The sequence below is a fragment of the Oncorhynchus masou genome, chromosome 22 (genome assembly GCF_036934945.1).
Source record: "Oncorhynchus masou masou isolate Uvic2021 chromosome 22, UVic_Omas_1.1, whole genome shotgun sequence".
Lineage (NCBI taxonomy): Eukaryota > Metazoa > Chordata > Actinopteri > Salmoniformes > Salmonidae > Oncorhynchus > Oncorhynchus masou.
This window is the reverse complement of record NC_088233.1, coordinates 6,241,375-6,267,277: the sequence shown is the minus strand read 5'-3', so window position 1 is coordinate 6,267,277 and position 25,903 is coordinate 6,241,375. Positions and strand designations below refer to the sequence as shown.

General features: G+C 46.8%; 1 protein-coding gene and 1 pseudogene across 3 annotated transcripts in view; both read right to left on the bottom strand.

Annotated features, from left to right (window-relative positions):
• Positions 1–15,026, bottom strand: part of myo5c (myosin VC) — a 69,961-nt gene extending 54,935 nt beyond the window's left edge. For all 3 annotated transcript variants that reach the window (XM_064929149.1, XM_064929150.1, XM_064929151.1), the window contains exons 1-7: positions 14,672–15,026; positions 14,221–14,331; positions 11,071–11,242; positions 5,161–5,305; positions 3,370–3,526; positions 1,895–2,038; positions 1,576–1,657 (exon numbers count right to left, since the gene is read on the bottom strand). In XM_064929149.1, the coding sequence (XP_064785221.1) occupies positions 1,576–1,657; positions 1,895–2,038; positions 3,370–3,526; positions 5,161–5,305; positions 11,071–11,242; positions 14,221–14,331; positions 14,672–14,698 (838 nt within the window). In that variant the 5' untranslated portion in view covers positions 14,699–15,026. The remainder of the gene's footprint in view (positions 1–1,575; positions 1,658–1,894; positions 2,039–3,369; positions 3,527–5,160; positions 5,306–11,070; positions 11,243–14,220; positions 14,332–14,671) is intronic.
• A 105-nt stretch (positions 15,027–15,131) lies between these two features.
• The window catches only part of LOC135508928 (unconventional myosin-Va-like), a 40,736-nt pseudogene continuing 29,964 nt past the window's right edge, over positions 15,132–25,903 (bottom strand).

The following is a 25,903-nucleotide window of genomic DNA, read 5'->3' as shown; positions in this document are numbered from 1 at the left end:
CCCTCTAGGGTCCGTATCTGTCGTCCCTCCCTCTCCCTCTAGGGTCCGTATCTGTCGTCCCTCCCTCTCCCTCTAGGGTCCGTATCTGTCGTCCCTCCCTCTCCCTCTAGGGTCCGTATCTGTCGTCCCTCCCTCTCCCTCTAGGGTCCGTATCTGTCGTCCCTCCCTCTCCCTCTAGGGTCCGTATCTGTCGTCCCTCCCTCTCCCTCTAGGGTCCGTATCTGTCGTCCCTCCCTCTCCCTCTAGGGTCCGTATCTGTCGTCCCTCCCTCTCCCTCTAGGGTCCGTATCTGTCGTCCCTCCCTCTCCCTCTAGGGTCCGTATCTGTCGTCCCTCCCTCTCCCTCTAGGGTCCGTATCTGTCGTCCCTCCCTCTCCCTCTAGGGTCCGTATCTGTCGTCCCTCCTCTCCCTCTAGGGTCCGTATCTGTCGTCCCTCCCTCTCCCTCTAGGGTCCGTATCTGTCGTCCCTCCCTCTCCCTCTAGGGTCCGTATCTGTCGTCCCTCCCTCTCCCTCTAGGGTCCGTATCTGTCGTCCCTCCCTCTCCCTCTAGGGTCCGTATCTGTCGTCCCTCCCTCTCCCTCTAGGGTCCGTATCTGTCGTCCCTCCCTCTCCCTCTAGGGTCCGTATCTGTCGTCCCTCCCTCTCCCTCTAGGGTCCGTATCTGTCGTCCCTCCCTCTCCCTCTAGGGTCCGTATCTGTCGTCCCTCCCTCTCCCTCTAGGGTCCGTATCTGTCGTCCCTCCCTCTCCCTCTAGGGTCCGTATCTGTCGTCCCTCCCTCTCCCTCTAGGGTCCGTATCTGTCGTCCCTCCCTCTCCCTCTAGGGTCCGTATCTGTCGTCCCTCCCTCTCTCTCTAGGGTCCGTATCTGTCGTCCCTCCCTCTCTCTCTAGGGTCCGTATCTGTCGTCCCTCCCTCTCTCTCTAGGGTCCGTATCTGTCGTCCCTCCCTCTCTCTCTAGGGTCCGTATCTGTCGTCCCTCCCTCTCTAGGGTCCGTATCTGTCGTCCCTCCCTCTCTAGGGTCCGTATCTGTCGTCCCTCCCTCTCTAGGGTCCGTATCTGTCGTCCCTCCCTCTCTAGGGTCCGTATCTGTCGTCCCTCCCTCTCTAGGGTCCGTATCTGTCGTCCCTCCCTCTCTAGGGTCCGTATCTGTCGTCCCTCCCTCTCTAGGGTCCGTATCTGTCGTCCCTCCCTCTCTAGGGTCCGTATCTGTCGTCCCTCCCTCTCTAGGGTCCGTATCTGTCGTCCCTCCCTCTCTAGGGTCCGTATCTGTCGTCCCTCCCTCTCTAGGGTCCGTATCTGTCGTCCCTCTCTCTCTAGGGGCCGTATCTGTCGTCCCTCTCTCTCTAGGGTCCGTATCTGTCGTCCCTCTCTCTCTAGGGTCCGTATCTGTCGTCTCTCTCTAGGGTCCGTATCTTCCATCTATCATCTACAGTTAATACAGTAGCAGAACTGCCAAACCCAAGGGGTTTAACAGGTCTCTCTTGCTAAATATAAAAAAAAAAATATATAAAAAAAAATGTTGATCTCAATGGAGACAAAACTGACGAATTACAGGTGAAATAAATGTCCTCACACAGTCTCAGGCTCTTGAACTCAGGCTGGTCTGCACAGGCACACATCTGGTAGAAGATGTGGTAGTTTCTCTCGCTCTCGGACTGAAGAGAAAGAGAGGGCGTCACTGTCTAAAAGTCATGCAACGATTAAGATCTGTTCGTGTTGGTCGTTGTCATGGCAAGAAAGGAGATGGCAAGACAACACAAACAGATCTGGAACCGGGCTAGCAGTGGCTCACTGAAGCCTTCCAAATGGTAAACATGACTCAAACTATACAGTAGCTAGGCTACCTTACACACCACTTATAAAATCTGAGAATCAAGTATGTGATGTATGACCTGGGAAACCACTCTAGATTTCTCCAGGAGATATGTCCTCATGTTGGCTCCGATGATCTGATATCTCCTGTCGAAGCTGATCTCTGTGTACTTCCCAAAGCGACTGCTGTTGTCGTTCCTGGTCGTCTTGGCATTTCCTATAGCCTGACACACACACACACACACACACAAAAAAAAACTCACATTACAAGTTTGTCCATCATAGTTGATGATAATCAAAAACACATTGTAGATGTATCATTAAGATGTATCAGAAGTACGGTGGCTGGTGAGGCCAATCTGGGCCTGGAGCACTGTGGGGGCCTTTGCCTACAGGCTATCACACTGTGGGGGCCTTTGCCTACAGGCTATCACACTGTGGGGGCCTTTGCCTACAGGCTATCACACTGTGGGGGCCTTTGCCTACAGGCTATCACACTGTGGGGGCCTTTGCCTACAGGCTATCACACTGTGGGGGCCTTTGCCTACAGGCTATCACACTGTGGGGGCCTTTGCCTACAGGCTATCACACTGTGGGGGCCTTTGCCTACAGGCTATCACACTGTGGGGGCCTTTGCCTACAGGCTATCACACTGTGGGGGCCTTTGCCTACAGGCTATCACACTGTGGGGGCCTTTGCCTACAGGCTATCACACTGTGGGGGCCTTTGCCTACAGGCTATCACACTGTGGGGGCCTTTGCCTACAGGCTATCACACTGTGGGGGCCTTTGCCTACAGGCTATCACACTGTGGGGGCCTTTGCCTACAGGCTATCACACTGTGGGGGCCTTTGCCTACAGGCTATCACACTGTGGGGGCCTTTGCCTACAGGCTATCACACTGTGGGGGCCTTTGCCTACAGGCTATCACACTGTGGGGGCCTTTGCCTACAGGCTATCACACTGTGGGGGCCTTTGCCTACAGGCTATCACACTGTGGGGGCCTTTGCCTACAGGCTATCACACTGTGGGGGCCAGGCTATCACACTTTGCCTACAGGCTATCACACTGTGGGGGCCTTTGCCTACAGGCTATCACACTGTGGGGGCCTTTGCCTACAGGCTATCACACTGTGGGGGCCTTTGCCTACAGGCTATCACACTGTGGGGGCCTTTGCCTACAGGCTATCACACTGTGGGGGCCTTTGCCTACAGGCTATCACACTGTGGGGGCCTTTGCCTACAGGCTATCACACTGTGGGGGCCTTTGCCTACAGGCTATCACACTGTGGGGGCCTTTGCCTACAGGCTATCACACTGTGGGGGGCTTTGCCTACAGGCTATCACACTGTGGGGGGCTTTGCCTACAGACTATCACACTGTGGGGGGCTTTGCCTACAGACTATCACACTGTGGGGGGCTTTGCCTACAGACTATCACACTGTGGGGGCCTTAAAAGCATAAATGAAACAGATTACATAAAATTACTCATTCACATATTGTGATGCTACATGTAATGACCATTCACTGCTAAAACACATGTATTTAAAAACATACCTCAGTTATTGGGTTGGATGCCAGAACTTTGTCTTCCACGTGTGTTTTGCTGCCGGACTTGCTGACCGTAGCGAAGTACCTCATGGCATATCTGGCAGACACGGTCTTGCCGGCTCCAGACTCACCACTCACTATGATAGACTGGTTCTTATTGTTCCTGAGAGAAAAAAAGGAAATAAATCAAATGTATATCTCATGAAAAAAAAAAGAAAATAGAAACGTCCCTTTTTCAGGACCCTGTCTTTCAACGGTAATTCCTAAAAATCTAAAAAAATAACTTCACAGATCTTCATTGTAAAGGGTTGTAAACACAGTTACCCATGCTTGTTCCATGAACCGTAAACAATTAATGAACATGCACCTGTGGAACGGTCGTTAAGACACTAACAGTTTACAGACGGTAGGCAATTAAGGTCACAGTTATGAAAACACAGGACACTAAAGAGGCCTTTCTACTGACTCTGAAAAACACCAAAAGAAAGATGCCCAGGGTCCCTGCTCATCTGCATGAACGTGCCTTAGGCATGCTGCAAGGAGGCATGAGGACTGCAGACGTGACCAGGGCAATAAATTGCAATGTTCGTACTGTGAGACGCCCGAGACAGCGCTACAGGGATCATCCTCGTAGTGGCAGACCACGTGTAACAACACCTGCACAGGATCGGTACATCACACCTGCAGGACAGGTACAGGATGGCATCATGAAGGTGGAAGGTCCGTCATGGTCTGGGGCTGTGTGTCACAGCATCATCGGACAGAGCTGGTTGTCATTGCAGGTAATCTCAACTCTGTGCGGTACAGGGAAAATAGACATCCTACTTCCTCATGTGGTACCCTTCCTGCAGGCTCTTCCTGACATGACCCTCTAGCATGACAATGCCACCAGCCATACTGCTCGTTCTGTGCGTGATTTCCTGCAAGACAGGAATGTCAGTGTTCTGCCATGGCCAGCGAAGAGTCCGGATCTCAATCCCATTGTCGTCTGGGACCTGTTGGATCGGAGGATGAGGGTTAGGGCCATTCCCCCCAGAAATGTCTGGGAACTTGCAGGTGCCATGGTAGAAGAGTGGGGTAACATCTCACAGAAAGATCTGGCAAATCTGGTGCAGTCCATGAGGAGGAGATGCACTGCAGTACTTAACGCAGCTGGTGGCCACATCAGATACTGACTGTTACTTTTGATTTTGACACCCTCATTTGTTCAAGAACACATTATTCCATTTCTGTTAGTCACATGTCTGTGGAACTTGTTCAGTTTATGTCTCAGTTGTTGAATACTGTTATGTTCATACAAATATTTACACATGTTAAGTTTGCTGAAAATAAACGCAGTTGACAGTGAGAGGACGTTTTTTTTTTGCTGAGTATATATTTGCGTAGGAATACCGCATATTTCACATCTTTTTAACATTTGAGCTCATTTCCAAGAAGTTATATTGACAGATTGGCCCAAAGGGCTAAAATGTAGAACAGAAAAATAGATTAAAGGCTATAGAATAGGATGTTGGTAGGGGGGGGGACTCAGGGATTGAACCGTTGTCTCCAGGAGCATAGCGTTGGTCTGTGAGGGGGGACTCAGGGATTGAACCGTTGTCTCCAGGATCATAGCGTTGGTCTGGGAGGGGGGGGACTCAGGGATTGAACCGTTGTCTCCAGGAGCATAGCATTGGTCTGGGAGGGGGCACTCAGGGATTGAACCGTTGTCTCCAGGAGCATAGCGTTGGTCCGGGGGGGCGGCATTACTACCACAAAACTGGCCCCCCTCCCGGGGACGACCCATCTAACTTTTACCTGGCCATCTGTTTATAAGCCTCCTCTGCCACAGCGAAGATGTGAGGATCCATGTCACCCATGTTCTGTCCACTGTAGGCGTGGATGACTGCATCGCCATAGACGTGAAGCTGCTTGTAGGGGTTGACGGCCACCAGGATGATTCCTGAAAGGGAGTGAAGGAAACCAATAAGACACACAGCACAGTCAGAGTTGTCCTACTTGCTTTCACATAGTAAGCTTCTAATATAGAATAAAAATAAAAAATAAAAAAAGAGATGTATTGCCCTGTGTATATTATTTTTCTCATCTCCTACATTTTATACAAACATAAAGCAGCAACTCGTCACGCAGACATGAACTTTCACCTTCCATCCAGCCGATAAAGGAACAGTAAAACAAAAGGCATCCCAGTAAGACAGCCGGGGAAGTAGTTCCTTTACTACCGCAGTAGGTGTAGATGGACTTGGGAGTGTTTCTATACCACAGTAGGTGGAGATGGACTTGGGAGTGTTTCTATACCGCAGTAGGTGGAGATGGACTTGGGAGTGTTTCTATACCGCAGTAGGTGGAGATGGACTTGGGAGTGTTTCTATACTGCAGTAGGTGTAGATGGACTTGGGAGTGTTTCTATACCGCAGTAGGTGGAGATGGACTTGGGAGTGTGAGTGTTTCTATACCGCAGTAGGTGGAGATGGACTTGGGAGTGTGAGTGTTTCTATACCGCAGTAGGTGTAGATGGACTTGGGAGTGTTTCTATACTGCAGTAGGTGTAGATGGACTTGGGAGTGTTTCTATACCGCAGTAGGTGGAGATGGACTTGGGAGTGTGAGTGTTTCTATACCGCAGTAGGTGTAGATGGACTTGGGAGTGTTTCTATACTGCAGTAGGTGTAGATGGACTTGGGAGTGTTTCTATACCGCAGTAGGTGTAGATGGACTTGGGAGTGTGAGTGTTTCTTTACCGCAGTAGGTGTAGATGGACTTGGGAGTGTTTCTATACCACAGTAGGTGGAGATGGACTTGGGAGTGTTTCTATACCGCAGTAGGTGGAGATGGACTTGGGAGGTGTGATGGACTGTTTCTATACCGCAGTAGGTGTAGATGATCTTGGGAGTGTGAGTGTGTCTTTACCGCAGTAGGTAGAGATGGACTTGGGAGTGTTTCTATACCGCAGTAGGTGTAGATGATCTTGGGAGTGTTTCTATACTGCAGTAGGTGTAGATGGACTTGGGAGTGTTTCTATAACGCAGTAGGTGTAGATGGACTTGGGAGTGTTTCTATAACGCAGTAGGTGTAGATGGACTTGGGAGTGTTTCTTTACCGCAGTAGGTGTACAGTGCCTTGCGAAAGTATTTGGTCCCCTTGAACTTTGCGACCTTTTGCCACATTTCAGGCTTCAAACATAAAGATATAAAACTGTATTTTTTTGTGAAGAATCAACAACAAGTGGGACACAATCATGAAGTGGAACGACATTTATTGGATATTTCAAACTTTTTTAACAAATCAAAAACGGAAAAATTGGGCGTGCAAAATTATTCAGCCCCCTTAAGTTAATACTTTGTAGCGCCATCTTTTGCTGCGATTACAGCTGTAAGTCGCTTGGGGTATGTCTCTATCAGTTTTGCACATCGAGAGACTGACATTTTTTCCCATTCCTCCTTGCAAAACAGCTCGAGCTCAGTGAGGTTGGATGGAGAGCATTTGTGAACAGCAGTTTTCAGTTTTTTCCACAGATTCTCGATTGGATTCGGGTCTGGACTTTGACTTGGCCATTCTAACACCTGGATATGTTTATTTTTGAACCATTCCATTGTAGATTTTGCTTTATGTTTTGGATCATTGTCTTGTTGGAAGACAAATCTCCGTCCCAGTCTCAGGTCTTTTGCAGACTCCATCAGGTTTTCTTCCAGAATGGTCCTGTATTTGGCTCCATCCATCTTCCCATCAATTTTAACCATCTTCCCTGTCCCTGATGAAGAAAAGCAGGCCCAAACCATGATGCTGCCACCACCATGTTTGACAGTGGGGATGGTGTGGTCAGGGTGATGAGCTGTGTTGCTTTTACACCAAATATAACGTTTTGCATTGTTGCCAAAAAGATCAATTTTGGTTTCATCTGACCAGAGCACCTTCTTCCACATGTTTGGTGTGTCTCCCAGGTGGCTTGTGGCAAACTTTAAACAACACTTTTTATGGATATCTTTAAGAAATGGCTTTCTTGCCACTCTTCCATAAAGGCCAGATTTGTGCAATATACGACTGATTGTTGTCCTATGGACAGAGTCTCCCACCTCAGCTGTAGATCTCTGCAGTTCATCCAGAGTGATCATGGGCCTCTTGGCTGCATCTCTGATCAGTCTTCTCCTTGTATGAGCTGAAAGTTTAGAGGGACGGCCAGGTCTTGGTAGATTTGCAGTGGTCTGATACTCCTTCCATTTCAATATTATCGCTTGCACAGTGCTCCTTGGGATGTTTAAAGCTTGGTAAATATTTTTGTATCCAAATCCGCTTTAAACTTCTTCACAACAGTATCTCGGACCTGCCTGGTGTGTTCCTTGTTCTTCATGATGCTCTCTGCGCTTTTAACGGACCTCTGAGACTATCACAGTGCAGGTGCATTTATACGGAGACTTGATTACACACAGGTGGATTGTATTTATCATCATTAGTCATTTAGGTCAACATTGGATCATTCAGAGATCCTCACTGAACTTCTGGAGAGAGTTTGCTGCACTGAAAGTAAAGGGGCTGAATAATTTTGCACGCCCAATTTTTCCGTTTTTGATTTGTTAAAAAGTTTGAAATATCCAATAAATGTCGCTCCACTTCATGATTGTGTCCCACTTGTTGTTGATTCTTCACAAAAAATACAGTTTTATATCTTTATGTTTGAAGCCTGAAATGTGGCAAAAGGTCGCAAAGTTCAAGGGGGCCGAATACTTTCACAAGGCACTGTAAATGGACTTGGGAATGTTTCTATACCGCAGTAGGTGTAGATGGACTTGGGAGTGTTTCTATACGCAGTAAGTGGAGATGGACTTGGGAATGTTTCTATACCGCAGTAGGTGTAGATGGACTTGGGAGTGTTTCTATACCGCAGTAGGTGTAGATGGACTTGGGAGTGTTTCTATACGCAGTAAGTGGAGATGGACTTGGGAGTGTTTCTATACCGCAGTAGGTGTAGATGGACTTGGGAGTGTTTCTATACCGCAGTAGGTGTAGATGGACTTGGGAGTGTTTCTATACCGCAGTAGGTGGAAAATGGACTTGGGAGTGTTTCTATACCGCAGTAGGTGGAAAATGGACTTGGGAGTGTTTCTATACCGCAGTAGGTGGAGATGGACTTGGGAGTGTTTCTATACCGCAGTAGGTGGGGATCGACTTGGGAGTGTTTCTATACCGCAGTAGGTGTAGATGGACTTGGGAGTGTTTCTATACCACAGTAGGTGGAGATGGACTTGGGAGTGTTTCTATACCGCAGTAGGTGTAGATGATCTTAGGAGTGTTTCTATACCGCAGTAGGTGTAGATGGACTTGGGAGTGTTTCTATACCGCAGTAGGTGTAGATGATCTTGGGAGTGTGAGTGTGTCTTTACCGCAGTAGGTAGAGATGGACTTGGGAGTGTTTCTATACCGCAGTAGGTGTAGATGATCTTGGGAGTGTTTCTATACCGCAGTAGGTGTAGATGGACTTGGGAGTGTTTCTATACTGCAGTAGGTGTAGATGGACTTGGGAGTGTTTCTATAACGCAGTAGGTGTAGATGGACTTGGGAGTGTTTCTATAACGCAGTAGGTGTAGATGGACTTGGGAGTGTTTCTTTACCGCAGTAGGTGTACAGTGCCTTGCGAAAGTATTTGGTCCCCTTGAACTTTGCGACCTTTTGCCACATTTCAGGCTTCAAACATAAAGATATAAAACTGTATTTTTTGTGAAGAATCAACAACAAGTGGGACACAATCATGAAGTGGAACGACATTTATTGGATATTTCAAACTTTTTAACAAATCAAAAACGGAAAAATTGGGCGTGCAAAATTATTCAGCCCCCTTAAGTTAATACTTTGTAGCGCCATCTTTTGCTGCGATTACAGCTGTAAGTCGCTTGGGGTATGTCTCTATCAGTTTTGCACATCGAGAGACTGACATTTTTTCCCATTCCTCCTTGCAAAACAGCTCGAGCTCAGTGAGGTTGGATGGAGAGCATTTGTGAACAGCAGTTTTCAGTTTTTTCCACAGATTCTCGATTGATTCGGGTCTGGACTTTGACTTGGCCATTCTAACACCTGGATATGTTTATTTTTGAACCATTCCATTGTAGATTTTGCTTTATGTTTTGGATCATTGTCTTGTTGGAAGACAAATCTCCGTCCCAGTCTCAGGTCTTTTGCAGACTCCATCAGGTTTTCTTCCAGAATGGTCCTGTATTTGGCTCCATCCATCTTCCCATCAATTTTAACCATCTTCCCTGTCCCTGATGAAGAAAAGCAGGCCCAAACCATGATGCTGCCACCACCATGTTTGACAGTGGGGATGGTGTGGTCAGGGTGATGAGCTGTGTTGCTTTTACACCAAATATAACGTTTTGCATTGTTGCCAAAAAGATCAATTTTGGTTTCATCTGACCAGAGCACCTTCTTCCACATGTTTGGTGTGTCTCCCAGGTGGCTTGTGGCAAACTTTAAACAACACTTTTTATGGATATCTTTAAGAAATGGCTTTCTTGCCACTCTTCCATAAAGGCCAGATTTGTGCAATATACGACTGATTGTTGTCCTATGGACAGAGTCTCCCACCTCAGCTGTAGATCTCTGCAGTTCATCCAGAGTGATCATGGGCCTCTTGGCTGCATCTCTGATCAGTCTTCTCCTTGTATGAGCTGAAAGTTTAGAGGGACGGCCAGGTCTTGGTAGATTTGCAGTGGTCTGATACTCCTTCCATTTCAATATTATCGCTTGCACAGTGCTCCTTGGGATGTTTAAAGCTTGGTAAATATTTTTGTATCCAAATCCGGCTTTAAACTTCTTCACAACAGTATCTCGGACCTGCCTGGTGTGTTCCTTGTTCTTCATGATGCTCTCTGCGCTTTTAACGGACCTCTGAGACTATCACAGTGCAGGTGCATTTATACGGAGACTTGATTACACACAGGTGGATTGTATTTATCATCATTAGTCATTTAGGTCAACATTGGATCATTCAGAGATCCTCACTGAACTTCTGGAGAGAGTTTGCTGCACTGAAAGTAAAGGGGCTGAATAATTTTGCACGCCCAATTTTTCCGTTTTTGATTTGTTAAAAAGTTTGAAATATCCAATAAATGTCGTTCCACTTCATGATTGTGTCCCACTTGTTGTTGATTCTTCACAAAAAAATACAGTTTTATATCTTTATGTTTGAAGCCTGAAATGTGGCAAAAGGTCGCAAAGTTCAAGGGGGCCGAATACTTTCACAAGGCACTGTAAATGGACTTGGGAATGTTTCTATACCGCAGTAGGTGTAGATGGACTTGGGAGTGTTTCTATACCGCAGTAGGTGTAGATGGACTTGGGAGTGTTTCTATACCGCAGTAGGTGTAGATGGACTTGGGAGTGTTGTTTCTATACCGCAGTAGGTGTAGATGGACTTGGGAGTGTTTCTATACTTGGGAGTGTTTCTATGCAGTAGGTGGAGATGGACTTGGGAGTGTTTCTATACCGCAGTAGGTGGAGATGGACTTGGGAGTGTTTCTATACCGCAGTAGGTGTAGATGGACTTGGGAGTGTTTCTATACCGCAGTAGGTGTAGATGGACTTGGGAGTGTTTCTTTACCGCAGTAGGTGTAGATGGACTTGGGAGTGTTTCTATACAGTAGGTGGAGATGGACTTGGGAGTGTTTCTATACCGCAGTAGGTGGAGATGGACTTGGGAGTGTGAGTGTTTCTATACCGCAGTAGGTGTAGATGATCTTGGACTCCACGAAGCGCACTTTGAGGTTGTGTAGAACTGCTGGTTCGTGGAGGTAGCTGAGAGCTGTCAGGTCATTCTCCCCCACCAGGATATCAGGGTTTCGGAGGTGAGGGAGCTGAGGACTGGATGTGTCCAGGGAGTACAGCATCTCCTACAGGGGGAATAACAGTGTGATGTTGGTGATTCAAAGCCTCTTGTGGCCAGTTTCCAGGACACAGATTATAGTAAACCTAGTCCTGGTCTAGAAAGCTACTAAAAACTACCTACAAAACTCAATAGAGAATCTCAACGTTGAAAGTATGCTGTATGATTTACATGTCCTAGCCCGGCCGTACATGTCCTAGCCCGGCCGTACATGTCCCAGTAAATGAGTGAAAGTAATGAGCTAGAGATAAATGAAATATGATCCCCATAAATACTGTTTTACATTTCAGTCATTTCGCAGACGCCAGAGAGGAGAAATCAGGGTTTTAGTGCCTTGCTCAAAAGGCACAGAGACAGATGTTTCCCCTCGTCATCTCGGAGATTCGAACCAGAATCCATTTGGTTACTAGCACAGCACTCTTAAACACTAGGCTACCCGCTGCAAATGTATGCTGTTGTAACGGATGTGAAATGGCTAGCTAGTTAGCGGTGGTGCGCGCTAAATAGCGTTTCAATCTGTGACGTCACTTGCTCTGAGACCTTGAAGTAGTAGTTCCCCTTGCTCTGCAAGGGCCGAGGCTTTTTCGTGGAGCGATGGGTAACGATGCTTCGTGGGTGACTGTTGAAATTGATGTGTGCAGAGGGTCCCTGGTTTATAAACAGGGCTCTCCTAACAGCCCCAGTACAGGTATGGGCTATAGTTAGGGGACAGTCTAAATTTATACTGTTACACTGTCATTACACTGTCATTCAAACTGAAATTGGCCCATACAGTACAGTTCATTGTGGTCTATAGTTATAAACAGAGCTCTCCAACAGGCCCATACAGTACAGTGGTCTATAGTTAGAAACAGAGTACAGTACAGTGTGGGTCTATAGTTATAAACAGGGCTCTCCAACAGGCCCATACAGTACAGAGTATTGTGGTCTATAGTTATAAACAGGGCTCTCCAACAGGCCCATACAGTACAGTTCATTTGTGGTCTATAGTTAGAAACAGGGCTCTCCAACAGGCCCATACAGTGCAGAGTATTGTGGTCTATAGTTATAAACAGGGCTCTCCAACAGGCCAATCCATCGTCAAAACAATTCTGAAAGTACATGCAATTTTCACGTGTTCCATCGCAAACTGTCATAAACAAATCTCACAAGTATCAGTCACCACAAGCCATTACACCACCCCTGGTTAGCCACTAATGGCTTAAAAAGCCAACCCTAACACAATATCGGCCAGTCAATTTTCCAGCAATATTGCCCATCTTGTGGGTCGACAACTACTTTTCACAAAACCTTCTCAATTAAAACGTTAAATAGGTTAACCTGGCGGAAGTATATCAATTGTTATCTATTATTTGTAAACTTTGCCATGAAATGAGCCGCAGTAGCACAGAAACCATCGCTCGACCGGCACATTATGCCTGGCATAAGCGACACGATTTCACCGTCCCTGACGAATTTTCATGATCAGGGTGAAATCCTATGAACTTGGGCTAAGATCAGTACGTCGGGACTCGCGTAGTTTGAGCGGGTCAAGGACGCACTGATGAAGACTGTTCGGCTCTCCAGACCAGGATGTCCCGATAACTTTCTGACTTTGGCGGTGCGCCTTGTAGTAAGACCTAGGACGCGACAGCCAATGAGGACTCTACATGTTAGACCTCCAAAAAAATCATGGCGAACAGGGAAGCAACAACACCACGCAGGTTGTCCCTAGTTACCGCAGCCACAAAGTCAACACTGACCATTTATTTATTTTACCTTTATTTAACTAGGCAAGTCAGTTAATAACAAATCATTTTTTCAATAACGGACTAGAAACAGTGGGTTTAACTGCCTGTTCAGGGGCAGAACGACAGATTTGTACCTTGTCAGCTCGGGGATTTGAATTTGCATATGACCATATCATACAAATTCATCATATTTCGTTTGTTGGTACTAATTTAAGGTTAGGCTTAAATTTAGCAGTGTGGTTTGGTTAAAAATCAGATATTAATAAGATAATTTGAAGAAATAGGCGGGGTTTAGCTGGCCATAATTATGACAGATTGGTGGAGCTGTGGAGAAAACGCGGCATCCTTTTTAAAATTAAGTTTTTACGGCCAATTCCCTCTACATTAGCAGTCCATATTGTCCACGTCTGTGGGTCCATATTCTGCGCCGCAGTCTCTTTTTTTAAACGCTTCTGCGCATAATAATGTGCATACTAATAAATCATCTCACCGACAAGAAACACGTTTGCTTATCGGATTTTTTCCCTGATGACAACCGAAAAACCGCAGGGCAGGATCAGCTCGGGAACGTGAGCAGCCACGTCCTGGGGTTGTGGATGGACGGAATTAAACATTTGGTACAAGGAAATCTGAGCGCGTCTGAGTTGTTAATATCTTTGAAGTGTTGTGTTTGCTCAGCATTAGATGACACATGCCTCACTCTAGATGCGCAATTAAAGGGGAACTTACTAACACATTTGGATTTTGTGTGTTTCTTCCAGACCAGTTATTTGAACAATTTAAATTTTGAGAGTTAAAAACAAATCTTGAGCCAGGAGTTTTAAAATCATAGATTTTAAGAGTTGTTTATTTAAGCAATAAGGCCGGAGATGTGGTATATGGCCAATATACCAAGGCTAAGGGCTATTCTTAGACACAATGCAACACGGAGTGCCTGGACACAGCCCTTAGCCGTGGTATATTGGCCATATAGCACAAACCCCCAAGGAGCCTTATTGCTATTAAACTGGTTACCAACGTCATTAGAGCCGTAAAACTAAATGTTTTGGCATACCCCTAGTATACTATCTGATATCATGGCTTTCAGCCAATCAGAATTCAGGGCTCAAACCACCCTGTTTATAATAATCATTATTTTACCAGGTGTATTGACAGAACACACTCTTGTACACCAATAACTTTATTTTTATTGTAGTATCTCATGCTAAAAAAAGATTGGAGACCCCCTGGTTCATAGTCTGTCTTCAGTACTTACAGTGCCATCCTCAAGCTGCAGTTGTAAAGTATCATCTCCAGGTTTGAAGTCTCTCAGGATCTCTGCTGACTTCCAGACATGCTCTTCATCCGGTATCCACACTCTGTTGTACTGAATGAGCCAATTAATTATAGCCTACTTTCTCAAGATGGAGATGAGTGAATGGTAGATAAACATGACAGTACAGAAACGTGTACAGATGCGTTACTTTATTATTGAAGTCTATGTAATTAGTAGTAACACAGCAATTTGATAATGGACTACAAGGAAAGTTGGAAACGTATTTGCATAATCATTTCCCAAACTGTAATCAGGTGGACAGTGTGCACCATATGTTAGTCATTAAACACATGTCAACAGGTGTTAAAACTAACCGATTGAGATTCCGTATTAAGATTGAATGAGTTTTAAAACAAACCATGTATCACTTTCTTTGTCATTATTTTCTCACCTTCGTATAAAGTTCCGACAAAGCCATGATAGTAAAGTTTTAACAATCCGTGAGTTTAACCAACAACATCCATACCGTCAGTGGCGAGAAAAGTCGACAACTTCCCCAAGCGTTTTGTCTTTACCTGTGCAGTGGACTTCGCCTTCCTCGTCCCGCCCATCAGTCTTGTGACAGCAGCTTGACATTAGGGGTGTGTTCATTTGAACAAAGACAACAATAGAAACAGGATACACACCTCAGCGGGTTATTCGTTGTGCGGGTGATTCTATAGTGATTCCATTGGCATGCGCCTTGCGTTCACTCAAGGAATGGAACTAGACACAGTAGCAAACGTAGCCTATAGATTTCTCTCAGCCTTTTCCCACCACGTAGCATTATATGGAAGCTACACATATTTTTCATGTAAATAAATACATTTCTCAGTTCATTCTATAAATCACCTATTCAAACCCCACTCAGATTTTTAATTTATTTTTTTAATTTATTATTTCAAATACCTCACCATCTTTTATGTACTGCTGACCCACAATATGAAGCCTTTTAGGTGCATAGTAACAAACAAACGCTGACATCCTGGTGCCGACAAAGCAAACAAACCACCATCTCGTGGAATTATTCACAAGGCATTCTTTCAGCCATAGAACAATATTAAAAAGTTGTGCGGGTGATTCTATAGTGATTCCATTGGTATGCGCCTTGCGTTTACTCAAGGAACGGAACGGGACACAGTAGCAAACGTAGCCTATAGATTTATCTCAGCCTTTTCCCAGCAATATTAAAACTACTGTAAAGCATTTGAGGAGATATTCAGGTTTATACTTTTAGGAAAACCTGATGGTCATTTAATCTCTATGGGAAGCAATGGGCACACAGAGGGCGTGAGTCAACAGCAAGGCTCTTTGGTTGCGGTGTCCAGCACACAGTGTACAATAGGAGTGGTGCTCATGATATTCATATTTACTGTGATATATGGGAAGGCAACAAGCACTACATTACAAAGGTAGTAAGCACTAGCCACTACATTACATAGGTCAGCATAAGCCAACTAACGTTGGCTCCCAAATATATGGTACAAACCCTTGTAGAAATACATTTACTTTGGTGAATAAAAACCAGTAGTCCTGCCCCTTCATCCCAGCTCTTCGTGCCATTGCCCTCATCCACCTACACTGAACACAAATATAAACGCATTATGTAAAGTGCTGGTCCCATGTTTCATGAGCTGAAATAAAAGATCCCAGAAACATTCTATTCGCACAAAAAAAATAAAAGCTTGTTTCGCTCAAATTTTGCGCTCAAATTTATTTACATTCCTGTTTGTGAGCATTTTAACGTTGCTGATATAATCCATTCACCTGACAGATGTGGCATATTAAGAAGCGGATTAAACAACATGATCATTACACAGGTGCACCTTGTGCTGGGGACACAAAACGGCCACTAAAATGTGCAGTTTTGTCAGACAACACAATGCCACAGATGTCTCATGTTGAGATAGCGTGCAATTGGCATGTTGACTGCAGGAATGTCCACCAGAGCTGTTGCCAGAGATTTGAATGTTCATTTCTCTACCATAAGCCACCTCCATATGTTTAGAGAATTTGGCAGTACATCCAACTGGCCTCACAACTGTATATGGTGTTGTGTGGGTGAGCGGTTTTCTGATGTCAACGTTGTAAACACAGTGCCCCATGGTGGCGGTGGGGTTATGGTATGGTGAGGCATAAGCGACAGACAACGAACAAAATTGCATTCTATCGATGACAATTTGAATGCAGAGACACCATGACGAGATCCTGAAGCCTATTGTCATGCCATTCATCTGCAGCCATCACCTCATGTTTCAGCATGATAATGCATGGCCCCATGTCGCAAGGATCTGGAAACAATTCCTGGAAGGTGAAAAGGTCCCAGTTCTTCCATGGCCTGCACTCTCACCAGACATGTCACCAATTGAGCATGTTTGGGATGCTCTGGATCGACTTGTACAAATGCGTGTGCCAGTTCCCACCAATATCCAGCAACTTCACACAGCCATCGAAGAGGAGTGGGACGACATTCCACAGGCCACAATCAACAGCCTGATCAACTCTATGTGAAGGAGATGTGTCGCGCTGCATGAGGCAAATGGTGGTCACACCAGATACTGACTGGTTTTCTGATCCACACTCCTACAGTTTTATTAAGGTATCGGAACAACAGATGCATATCTGTATTCCCAGTCATGTGAAATCCATAGATTTGGACCTAATGAATGTATTTCAATTGACTGATTTCCTCATGCGAACTGTAACTCAGTAAAATCTTTGAAATTGTTGCGTTTATATTTTTGTTCAGTGTAGTTGTGTGTTCAGTATTATTATTTCTTAATGTGTAAAACATAAAGCAGTGCATTTCCCTGTTCGTACGTTAACAAGTAAACAGTGGCCTGATTCTTTTCAGCAGCGACATTTCTTCTGTTTTAAAAACACATTTCCTACAATTCTACACATTTTGCCATGGGGAAAGAGAACAACCTTTTACAGCTTTAAAGCTATTTTTTTTTCCTGCAATTCCACACATGTTGTCATGAGGCTGAGAGAATTCTGAGTTTTAAAAAAACGAATTTGCTGGAATTATAAACATTTTGTTGCCATGGCTTATGCCTTGTTCTTATGCCATGTGAGTAACTCAAACATTTATAACAAAATCAATGGGAGGGTCACATGACATGATATTTTGGGGAATTTTAGATTCTCTCTGACTGTATCTAGTTCTCATCTTGATTGCTAGTTCTCGAGGATGATCGTATTTAAAAAAATATATATATATCGCGTCATTATCTTTTCTACATACTTTATATCTTGTTTAAGTTTACGCTGACAAAATGTTTTGCCATCCTGAAAACGATTCCACGATTTGACAGTGGCGAACATATAGAGGAAACAGAGTATACCGTAACTATTGCTAAAAGATGTATTATGTATTATAATATAATTTATCTCTTGCCAAATACATCATATCATTACAAAGGGTCTCCAAATGTTCCTTGTTTCTAATTGTATGTGGTCAGGACATTATAAAAAACGGACTGACTTTTTCCAAGGCATTTGTAAAACATGAATGGTCAGGCATCTTTGGTGAATCATGTAGTTCCCTCAGGCACCATTGGGGAGAATTCCTGGGCGCCGTTCAAATTTCTTCCTCCCTTCCTTCCTTTGAAGTCATCAAACCTGTCCAACTATGTGTAAATCAGAGATGACTTCAAGGAGGAAGGATCGAAGGAATGACGGAAGGATACATTTTTATTATTATTATTATTTTTTAAAGCTAGAGGGGGGGGTCAGGGTTAGACCCGTGTGAGGAATCCTAGATTCAGACTGCTAGGGATCTGAATGGTCTCCAAAGCCAGAGGGGAGTGGGTGAAGGGAAATGTCACAGAGAATATCTTCTTGGTGTCCATAAGTAGCAGCGGTGACTCAACACGGCCTTTCAACAGGGCCTGGAGGTGACAGAGAGAAGAGAGGGGAGAGAGAGGGACAGAGGAGAAAGAGAAAGAGTAGAGAGTAGAGAGTAGAGAGTAGAGAGTAGAGAAAGAGAGAGAAAGAGAGTTAGAGAAGGAGAGAGGGAGAGAGAAGAGAGAAGAGAGAGAGAGGGGGAGAGAGAGAGAGGGGAGAGAGAGGGGGGAGAGAGAGAGGGAGAGAGAGGGACAGAGGAGAAAGAGAGGGAGAGAGAGGGACAGAGGAGAAAGAGAGAGAGTAGAGAGAAGAAAGAGAGAGAGAGAGTAGAGAGAGAGAGTAGAGAGAAAGAGAGAGTAGAGAGAGACAGAGAGACAGAGAGAGAACAACTTAATGACGTAGGGACAATATATATATAAAAAAGGAGATGCAAGAGAGCAAAGTACACACAGACAAGCTCCTTACCTGTATGGTTCTAATGAAGGATATTGAAACCCGTTCCTCAAATTCAATCACTGGGGTGTACAGGGTTAGCACTTTCACAATCTGACGAGGGAAACAAACAGAAATGAACTAAATCATGAGAAATGATCAATAGACGAGATCACATGGCACAAAATTATTTATTTTTTTAAAGGAAGAAATATTGCCAGTTACTACTACTACTCTGTATACTGTAGCCTGATCTCAGATCTGTTTGTGCTGTATAGCCAAATCCAGTCTGATTTTCGGAAATCCCAGTACAAACAGATCTGGAACCAGGCTATGTATACTCGAATGGCACCTAGATGACCGTACCTGTAGAGTGGTGAGGGCAGAGCACATGGTGCAGAGAGCCTGGGCGTCTTCGTCAGTCTTCTTCTTGACCTGTAGTAACTGAGCGGCCTGGATCAGCCTCCAGCATCTCTTTAGATCAGCGGCTCCAGCATCTCTTTAGCTCCACAGTCTGGCAGCCCCTTCTCCTCCAGCCACTCCTCCAGCTGCCACACATTATACCTAGAGAGACACCCCCCACCCAGTTAGCTCCACAGTCTGACAGCCCCCCACCCAGTTATCTCCACAGTCTGACAGCCCCCCCCACCCCCACCCAGTTAGCTCCACAGTCTGACAGCCCCCCCCCCCCCACCCAGTTAGCTCCACAGTCTGACAGTCCCCCCACCCAGTTAGCTCCAGTCTGACAGCCCCCCCCACCCCCCCCCCAGTTAGCTCCACAGTCTGACAGTCCCCCGTCCCCCCACCCAGTTAGCTCCACAGTCTGACAGTCCCCCGTCCCCCCACCCAGTTAGCTCCACAGTCTGACAGTCCCCCGTCCCCCCCACCCAGTTAGCTCCACAGTCTGACAGTCTCCACAGTCTGACAGCCCCCCCACCCAGTTAGCTCCACAGTCTGACAGTCTGACCCCCCCCCCCCATCCCCCACCCAGTTAGCTCCACAGTCTGACAGTCCCCCCCCACCTCCAGTCTGACAGCCCCCCCCCCACCCAGTTAGCTCCACAGTCTGACAGTCCCCCCCCCCACCCAGTTAGCTCCACAGTCTGACAGCCCCCCCCCCCACCCAGTTAGCTCCACAGTCTGACAGCCCCCCCCCACCCAGTTAGCTCCACAGTCTGACAGCCCCCCCCCACCCAGTTAGCTCCACAGTCTGACAGCCCCCCCCCACCCAGTTAGCTCCACAGTCTGACAGCCCCCCCCACCCAGTTAGCTCCACAGTCTGACAGCCCCCCCCCCCACAGTTAGCTCCACAGTCTGACAGCCCCCCACCCCCCAGTTAGCTCCACAGTCTGACAGCCCCCCCCCCAGTTAGCTCCACAGTCTGACAGCCCCCCCCCTCCACAGTCTGACAGCCCCCCAGTTAGCTCCACAGTCTGACAGTCCCCCCCCCCACCCAGTTAGCTCCACAGTCTGACAGCCCCCCCCACCCAGTTAGCTCCACAGTCTGACAGCCCCCCCCCCATTCTGACCCAGTTAGCTCCAGTCTGACAGCCCCCCCCCACCCCCCCACCCAGTTAGCTCCACAGTCTGACAGCCCCCCCCCACCCCCTTGACACCCAGTTAGCTCCACAGTCTGACAGCCCCCCACCCAGTTAGCTCCAGTCTGATAGCCCCCCACCCAGTTACTCCAGCCCCCCCCCCCCCACCCAGTTAGCTCCACAGTCTGACAGCCCCCTCCAGTCTGCCAGCACCCAGTTAGCTCCACAGTCTGACAGCACCCCCCCCACCCAGTTAGCTCCACACCCAGTTAGCTCCAGTCTGACAGCCCCCCCCCACCCAGTTATCTCCACAGTCTGACAGCCCCCCACCCAGTTAGCTCCACAGTCTGACAGCCCCCCCCCACCCAGTTAGCTCCACAGTCTGACAGCCCTCTCCTCCAGCTGCCACATTATACCTGAGAGAGCTCCACAGTCAGCCCCCCCAGTTAGCCCACCCAGTTATCTCCACAGTTATCTCCACAGTCTGACAGCCCCCCACCCAGTTAGCTCCACAGTCTGACAGCCCCCCACCCAGTTAGCTCCACAGTCTGACAGCCCCCCCCCCACCCAGTTAGCTCCACAGTCTGCCCCCTCCTCCAGCTGTCACTTGTTGTGCCTAGAGAGAAACCAATCAATCCCAATGTACGGTGTTTATAAAAGACCTTTTTACAGTTATCAAAAACCCCAGTACAGTACAGAGGATAGACAGCCACTTTGTGACAAACAGATTCATGTTTCAAAATACACCATGTCAGAACAAACAGTCAGTCCTCTAACAAGTAAATCTTATTTTACATTTTTAAACAGTGTACAACGAGTGTTTTCCCAGGTATCATTCTTGAGGCCTATACCCTTTTAGCTTCTATAGAAATATTTTTGGGTGAAAACATGTAAAAAGGACTGTACCTGATCTGCAGTCCTTTACTCCAGGAGCACATGTCCTTCCTCAGCAGCAGGTTGTTGAGAGTGACAGAACAGATGATGTAGAACTGCTGCCTCACCCCCTGGGAGATAACATATAGCATACAGCATATCAACTAGAACTGCTGCCTCCCCCCCTGGGAGATAACATATCAACTAGAACTGCTGCCTCACCCCCTGGGAGATAACATATCAACTAGAACTGCTGCCTCCCCCCCTGGGAGATAACATAAAGCATATCAACTAGAACTGCTGCCTCCTCCCCTGGGAGATAACATATCAACTAGAACTGCTGCAAGAATCAACTAGAACTGCTGCCTCCCCCCTGGGAGATAACATATCAACTTGCCTCACCCCTGAGATAACATATCAACTAGAACTGCTGCCTCCCCCCCTGGGAGATAACATATCAACTAGAACTCCAGCCTCCCCCCTGGGAGATAACATATCAACTAGAACTGCTGCCTCCTCCCCTGGGAGATAACATATCAACTAGAACTCCGGCCTCCCCCCCTTTGAGATAACATATCAACTAGAACTGCTTCCTCCCCACTGGGAGATAACATATCAACTAGAAAGAACAGAGGTTCAACAATCCATGCGTATGGAACACCACATCTAGATTTGTCTCAAGAGTTTACTCCTCAACACACACACCTGCTTGATGAGCTCGGGGTCGACGTCATGCTGAATCATGGTAGCGTGGAAGAGACTGAGTTGCTGTAGGATGCTGTCCACGGTGTAAACAGCCTCTCCGGGGCAACTGGACGTCCTCTTCCGTAGGCCCGTGGGTTTAGACCCCAGAACTCCCTGGAAGTTCTCATGCTCCAGCATACCCGGAACTGGGATATTGTTGGACAATAAAATGTCACTTGTTGGTTAAGTTGTTTTGTTGTCGTTTCTCATTTGGACTGTGTGAGTAGTGCTCATTTGGACTGTGTCAGAAGTGTCACTGCTGTACTTGTTTATCCTTTACACTCACTAGCATTGCTAACCCTCGCTAGCATTGCCAACCCTCGCTAGCATTGCCAACCCTCGCTAGCATTGCCAACCCTCGCTAGCATTGCCAACCCTCGCTAGCATTGCCCACCCTCGCTAGCATTGCCCACCCTCGCTAGCATTGCCCACCCTCGCTAGCATTGCCCACCCTCGCTAGCATTGCCCACCCTCGCTAGCATTGCTCACCCTCACTAGCATTCACCCTCACCCTCATTGCTCACCCTCACTAGCATTGCTCACCCTCACTAGCATTGCTCACCCTCACTAGCATTGCTCCCCTCACTAGCATTGCTCACCCTCACTAGCATTGCTACCCTCACTAGCATTGCTCACCCTCACTAGCATTGCTCACCCACTCACCATTGCTCACTAGCATTGCTCACCCTCACTAGCATTGCTCACCCTCACTAGCATTGCTCACCCTCACTAGCATTGCCCACCCTCACTAGCATTGCCCACCCTCACTAGCATTGCTCACCCTCACTAGCATTGCTCACCCTCACTCACTTGCTCACCCTCACTAGCATTGCTCACCCTCACCCTCACTAGCATTGCCCACCCTCACTAGCATTGCCCACCCTCACCCTAGCATTGCCCACCCTCACTAGCATTGCTCATTTGAAGGTTTTACTTGCATATTATCATGATCATCATACTCTGATCATATTATGTGGTTAATTTGCTTACTTTAGTTGAATAGACTGAATGTAAGTGGCTCTGCATAAGAGCGTCTGCTAAATGTCTCCTCACCTATCATGGGCTGCAGGGCCTCCTCCATGCATCTGACCAGCTGCTGGTAGTTCTGAATGGCCAGATCGCTGAGGACCTGACGGTACTCTGACAGGTCAAAGTTACACAAGCAGTGCTCATTCTGCCGCGGGGTGTTGTTCTTTACAAACGCCTACAGGACAGGAGACGGTTAGAAACAGGAGGTCAAACCGCAGCTACAGATAAGGTTGTAAAAAACAGTCAACACAAGGGGTTTGTGTGTCCCATCCTAATCTCAGAACCTAGCACTACTCTCTCTGTGTGTGTGTGTGTGTGTGTGTGTGTGTGTGTGTGTGTGTGTGTGTGTGTGTGTGTGTGTGTGTGTGTGTGTGTGTGTGTGTGTGTGTGTGTGTGTGTGTGTGTGTGTGTGTGTGTGTGTGTGTATATAGAAGATGGGCATCTCATTCCACAACTTGAAGGTGTCTCCATTTTGGAGACGGAGTAGTTAGGACGCATATCAGGAGGTAGAGGGTGTGGAGTTGGAGCCAACTCAGGAAGAAGCTGTACTTGCTAAGCAAACGGTGTGTGCTTGGTAACTGTGGATTAAGCAGTTGAAGATCAGTCGAGCAATAACTGTCATGAGATGATCCCTCTCCAGCCCTACCTCCTCTCCACTGTACTGCTTCAGGCAGTGTAGGAACTGGCAGGTGTTGGCCAGCCAGAAAGACACGGTCTCAAAGTCATCTCCTCGCCTCTGGTGGGGGGAAAAACAACAACAACAAAAAGCAGATTGCAAAAGTAACTCATGGGGCGGGACTTTACAATGGGTCAACTGAACTTGACTTGGCATCCTCAGTATGGCATGTTCAGGCTCACATTTAATTAGAAGTTTTCTTGTCACATCGACTGGATAGGTGCAGTGAAATGTGTTGTTTTACAGGGTCAGTCATAGCAGTACAGTGCCCCTGTTGCAAATTAGGGTTAAGTGCTTTGCTCAAGGGCACATGGACAGATTTTCACCTTGACGGCTCGGGTATTCGAACCAGGGACCTTTTGGTTACTGGTCGAACGCTCTAAACGCTAGGCTACCTGCCGCCCTCATAATTCATCACACTGAAATAAATAAGCATACAATAGCATAGGCCTATCAAAATCCACATTTACCTTGGACTCGCTTGATGCTAACGCTTTACCTCGATGACTCGCTTGATGCTAACGCTTTACCTCGATGACTCGCTTGATGCTAACGCTTTACCTCGATGACTCCCTTGATGCTAACGCTGTACCTCGATGACTCCCTTGTTGCTAACGCTGTACCTCGGGGACTCCCTTGTTGCTAACGCTGTACCTCGGGGACTCCCTTGTTGCTAACGCTGTACCTCGGGGACTCCCTTGTTGCTAACGCTGTACCTCGGGGACTCCCTTGTTGCTAACGCTGTACCTCGGGGACTCCCTTGTTGCTAACGCTGTACCTCGTGGACTCCCTTGTTGCTAACGCTTTACCCTGATGACTCCCTTGATGCTAACACTTTACCTCGATGACTCCCTTGATGCTAACACTTTACCTCGATGACTCCCTTGATGCTAACACTTTACCTCGATGACTCCCTTGATGCTAACACTTTACCTCGATGACTCCCTTGATGCTAACACTTTACCTCGATGACTCCCTTGATGCTAACACTTTACCTCGATGACTCCCTTGATGCTAACGCTGTACCTTGATGACTCCTTGTTGCTACTGTTCGGGGACTCCCTTGTTGCTAACGCTGTATGGGACTCCTTGTTGCTAACGCTGTACCTCGCTCCCTTGTTGCTAACGCTGTACCTTGGACTCCCTTGTTGCTAACGCTTTACCTGATGACTCCTTGATGCTAACACTTTACCTCGATGACTCCCTTGATGCTAACACTTTACCTCGATGATGATGCTAACACTTTACCTTGACTGCTAACACTTTAACCTCGATGACTCCCTTGATGCTAACACTTTACCTCGATGACTCCCTTGATGCTAACACTTTACCTCGATGACTCCCTTGATGCTAACACTTTACCCTGATGACTCCCTTGATGCTAACACTTTACCTCGATGACTCCCTTGATGCTAACACTTTACCTTGATGACTCCCTTGATGCTGTTGATGGTAGAGTTGAGCAGGACGCTGACTCTCTGGTCATCATTAGAGTAGTCAGCATGTCTGAGACACATGAACAGGATGTATGCCGGCAGACCAGGGAGGAAGTTAACCGCCACACCGCGAGGTTTCAGCTCTAAGGGTCAACACAGTCATCACAACACAGTTAACACCATTTTAAAAAACAACAACATTTGAGTCATTTACCAGACGCTCTGATCCAGAGAGACTTACAGGAGCAATTATGGTTAAGTGCCTTGCTCAAGGGCACATTGACATATTTTTCACAGAGGTGGCTCAATGCTCTCAACCGCTAGGTTACCTGCCGCCTTAACACAGCACAGTTAGCACAGCACAGTTAGCACAGCAGTTAGCACAGCAGTTAGCACAGCACAGCTAGCACAGCACAGTTAGCACAGTTAGCACAGCACGGCACAGTTAGCACAGCACAGTTAGCACAGCTAGCACAGCACAGTTAGCACAGCACGGCACAGTTAGCACAGCTAGCACAGCACAGTTAGCACAGCTAGCACAGCACAGTACAGTTAGCACAGTAGAGTTAGCACAACAGAGTTAGCAACCACACCTCAAAGGCTTCAGCTCTGACAAAGATAGGTATATCAATTTATGCCTTTTACTTGTTACAAACATTTACTTTTCCACTATCGGAAACACAGCTCAATAGGGAAATATATAACATAAGTATTTGCTGCAAAATAACGGAAACATGCAGAACCTACCCACAACCAGACTCTTCAGTAGTTTGCTCTCATCCCCCCTCCGGTACTCCAGCATGCCTTGGAAGTCCCTCTCCTTCCGGGTGATACCAACAGGAGAGCGAGGCTCTGGACCTGGAGCCACCCTCTCCATCTGACCGCCAGCTAATGAGACCAACGGGTGGGTGGGTAGGTAGAGATAGAGAGAGAGTGTACTGGTTATGTCTCATACAGTTTGAAAAACCATAATGTCCTTTATATTGTAGAAATAAAATCAGTATCTATTATACGTGATAATCAACTAATAGACACTTAAAATGAGATTTTAGGACCTCTATTATTTAT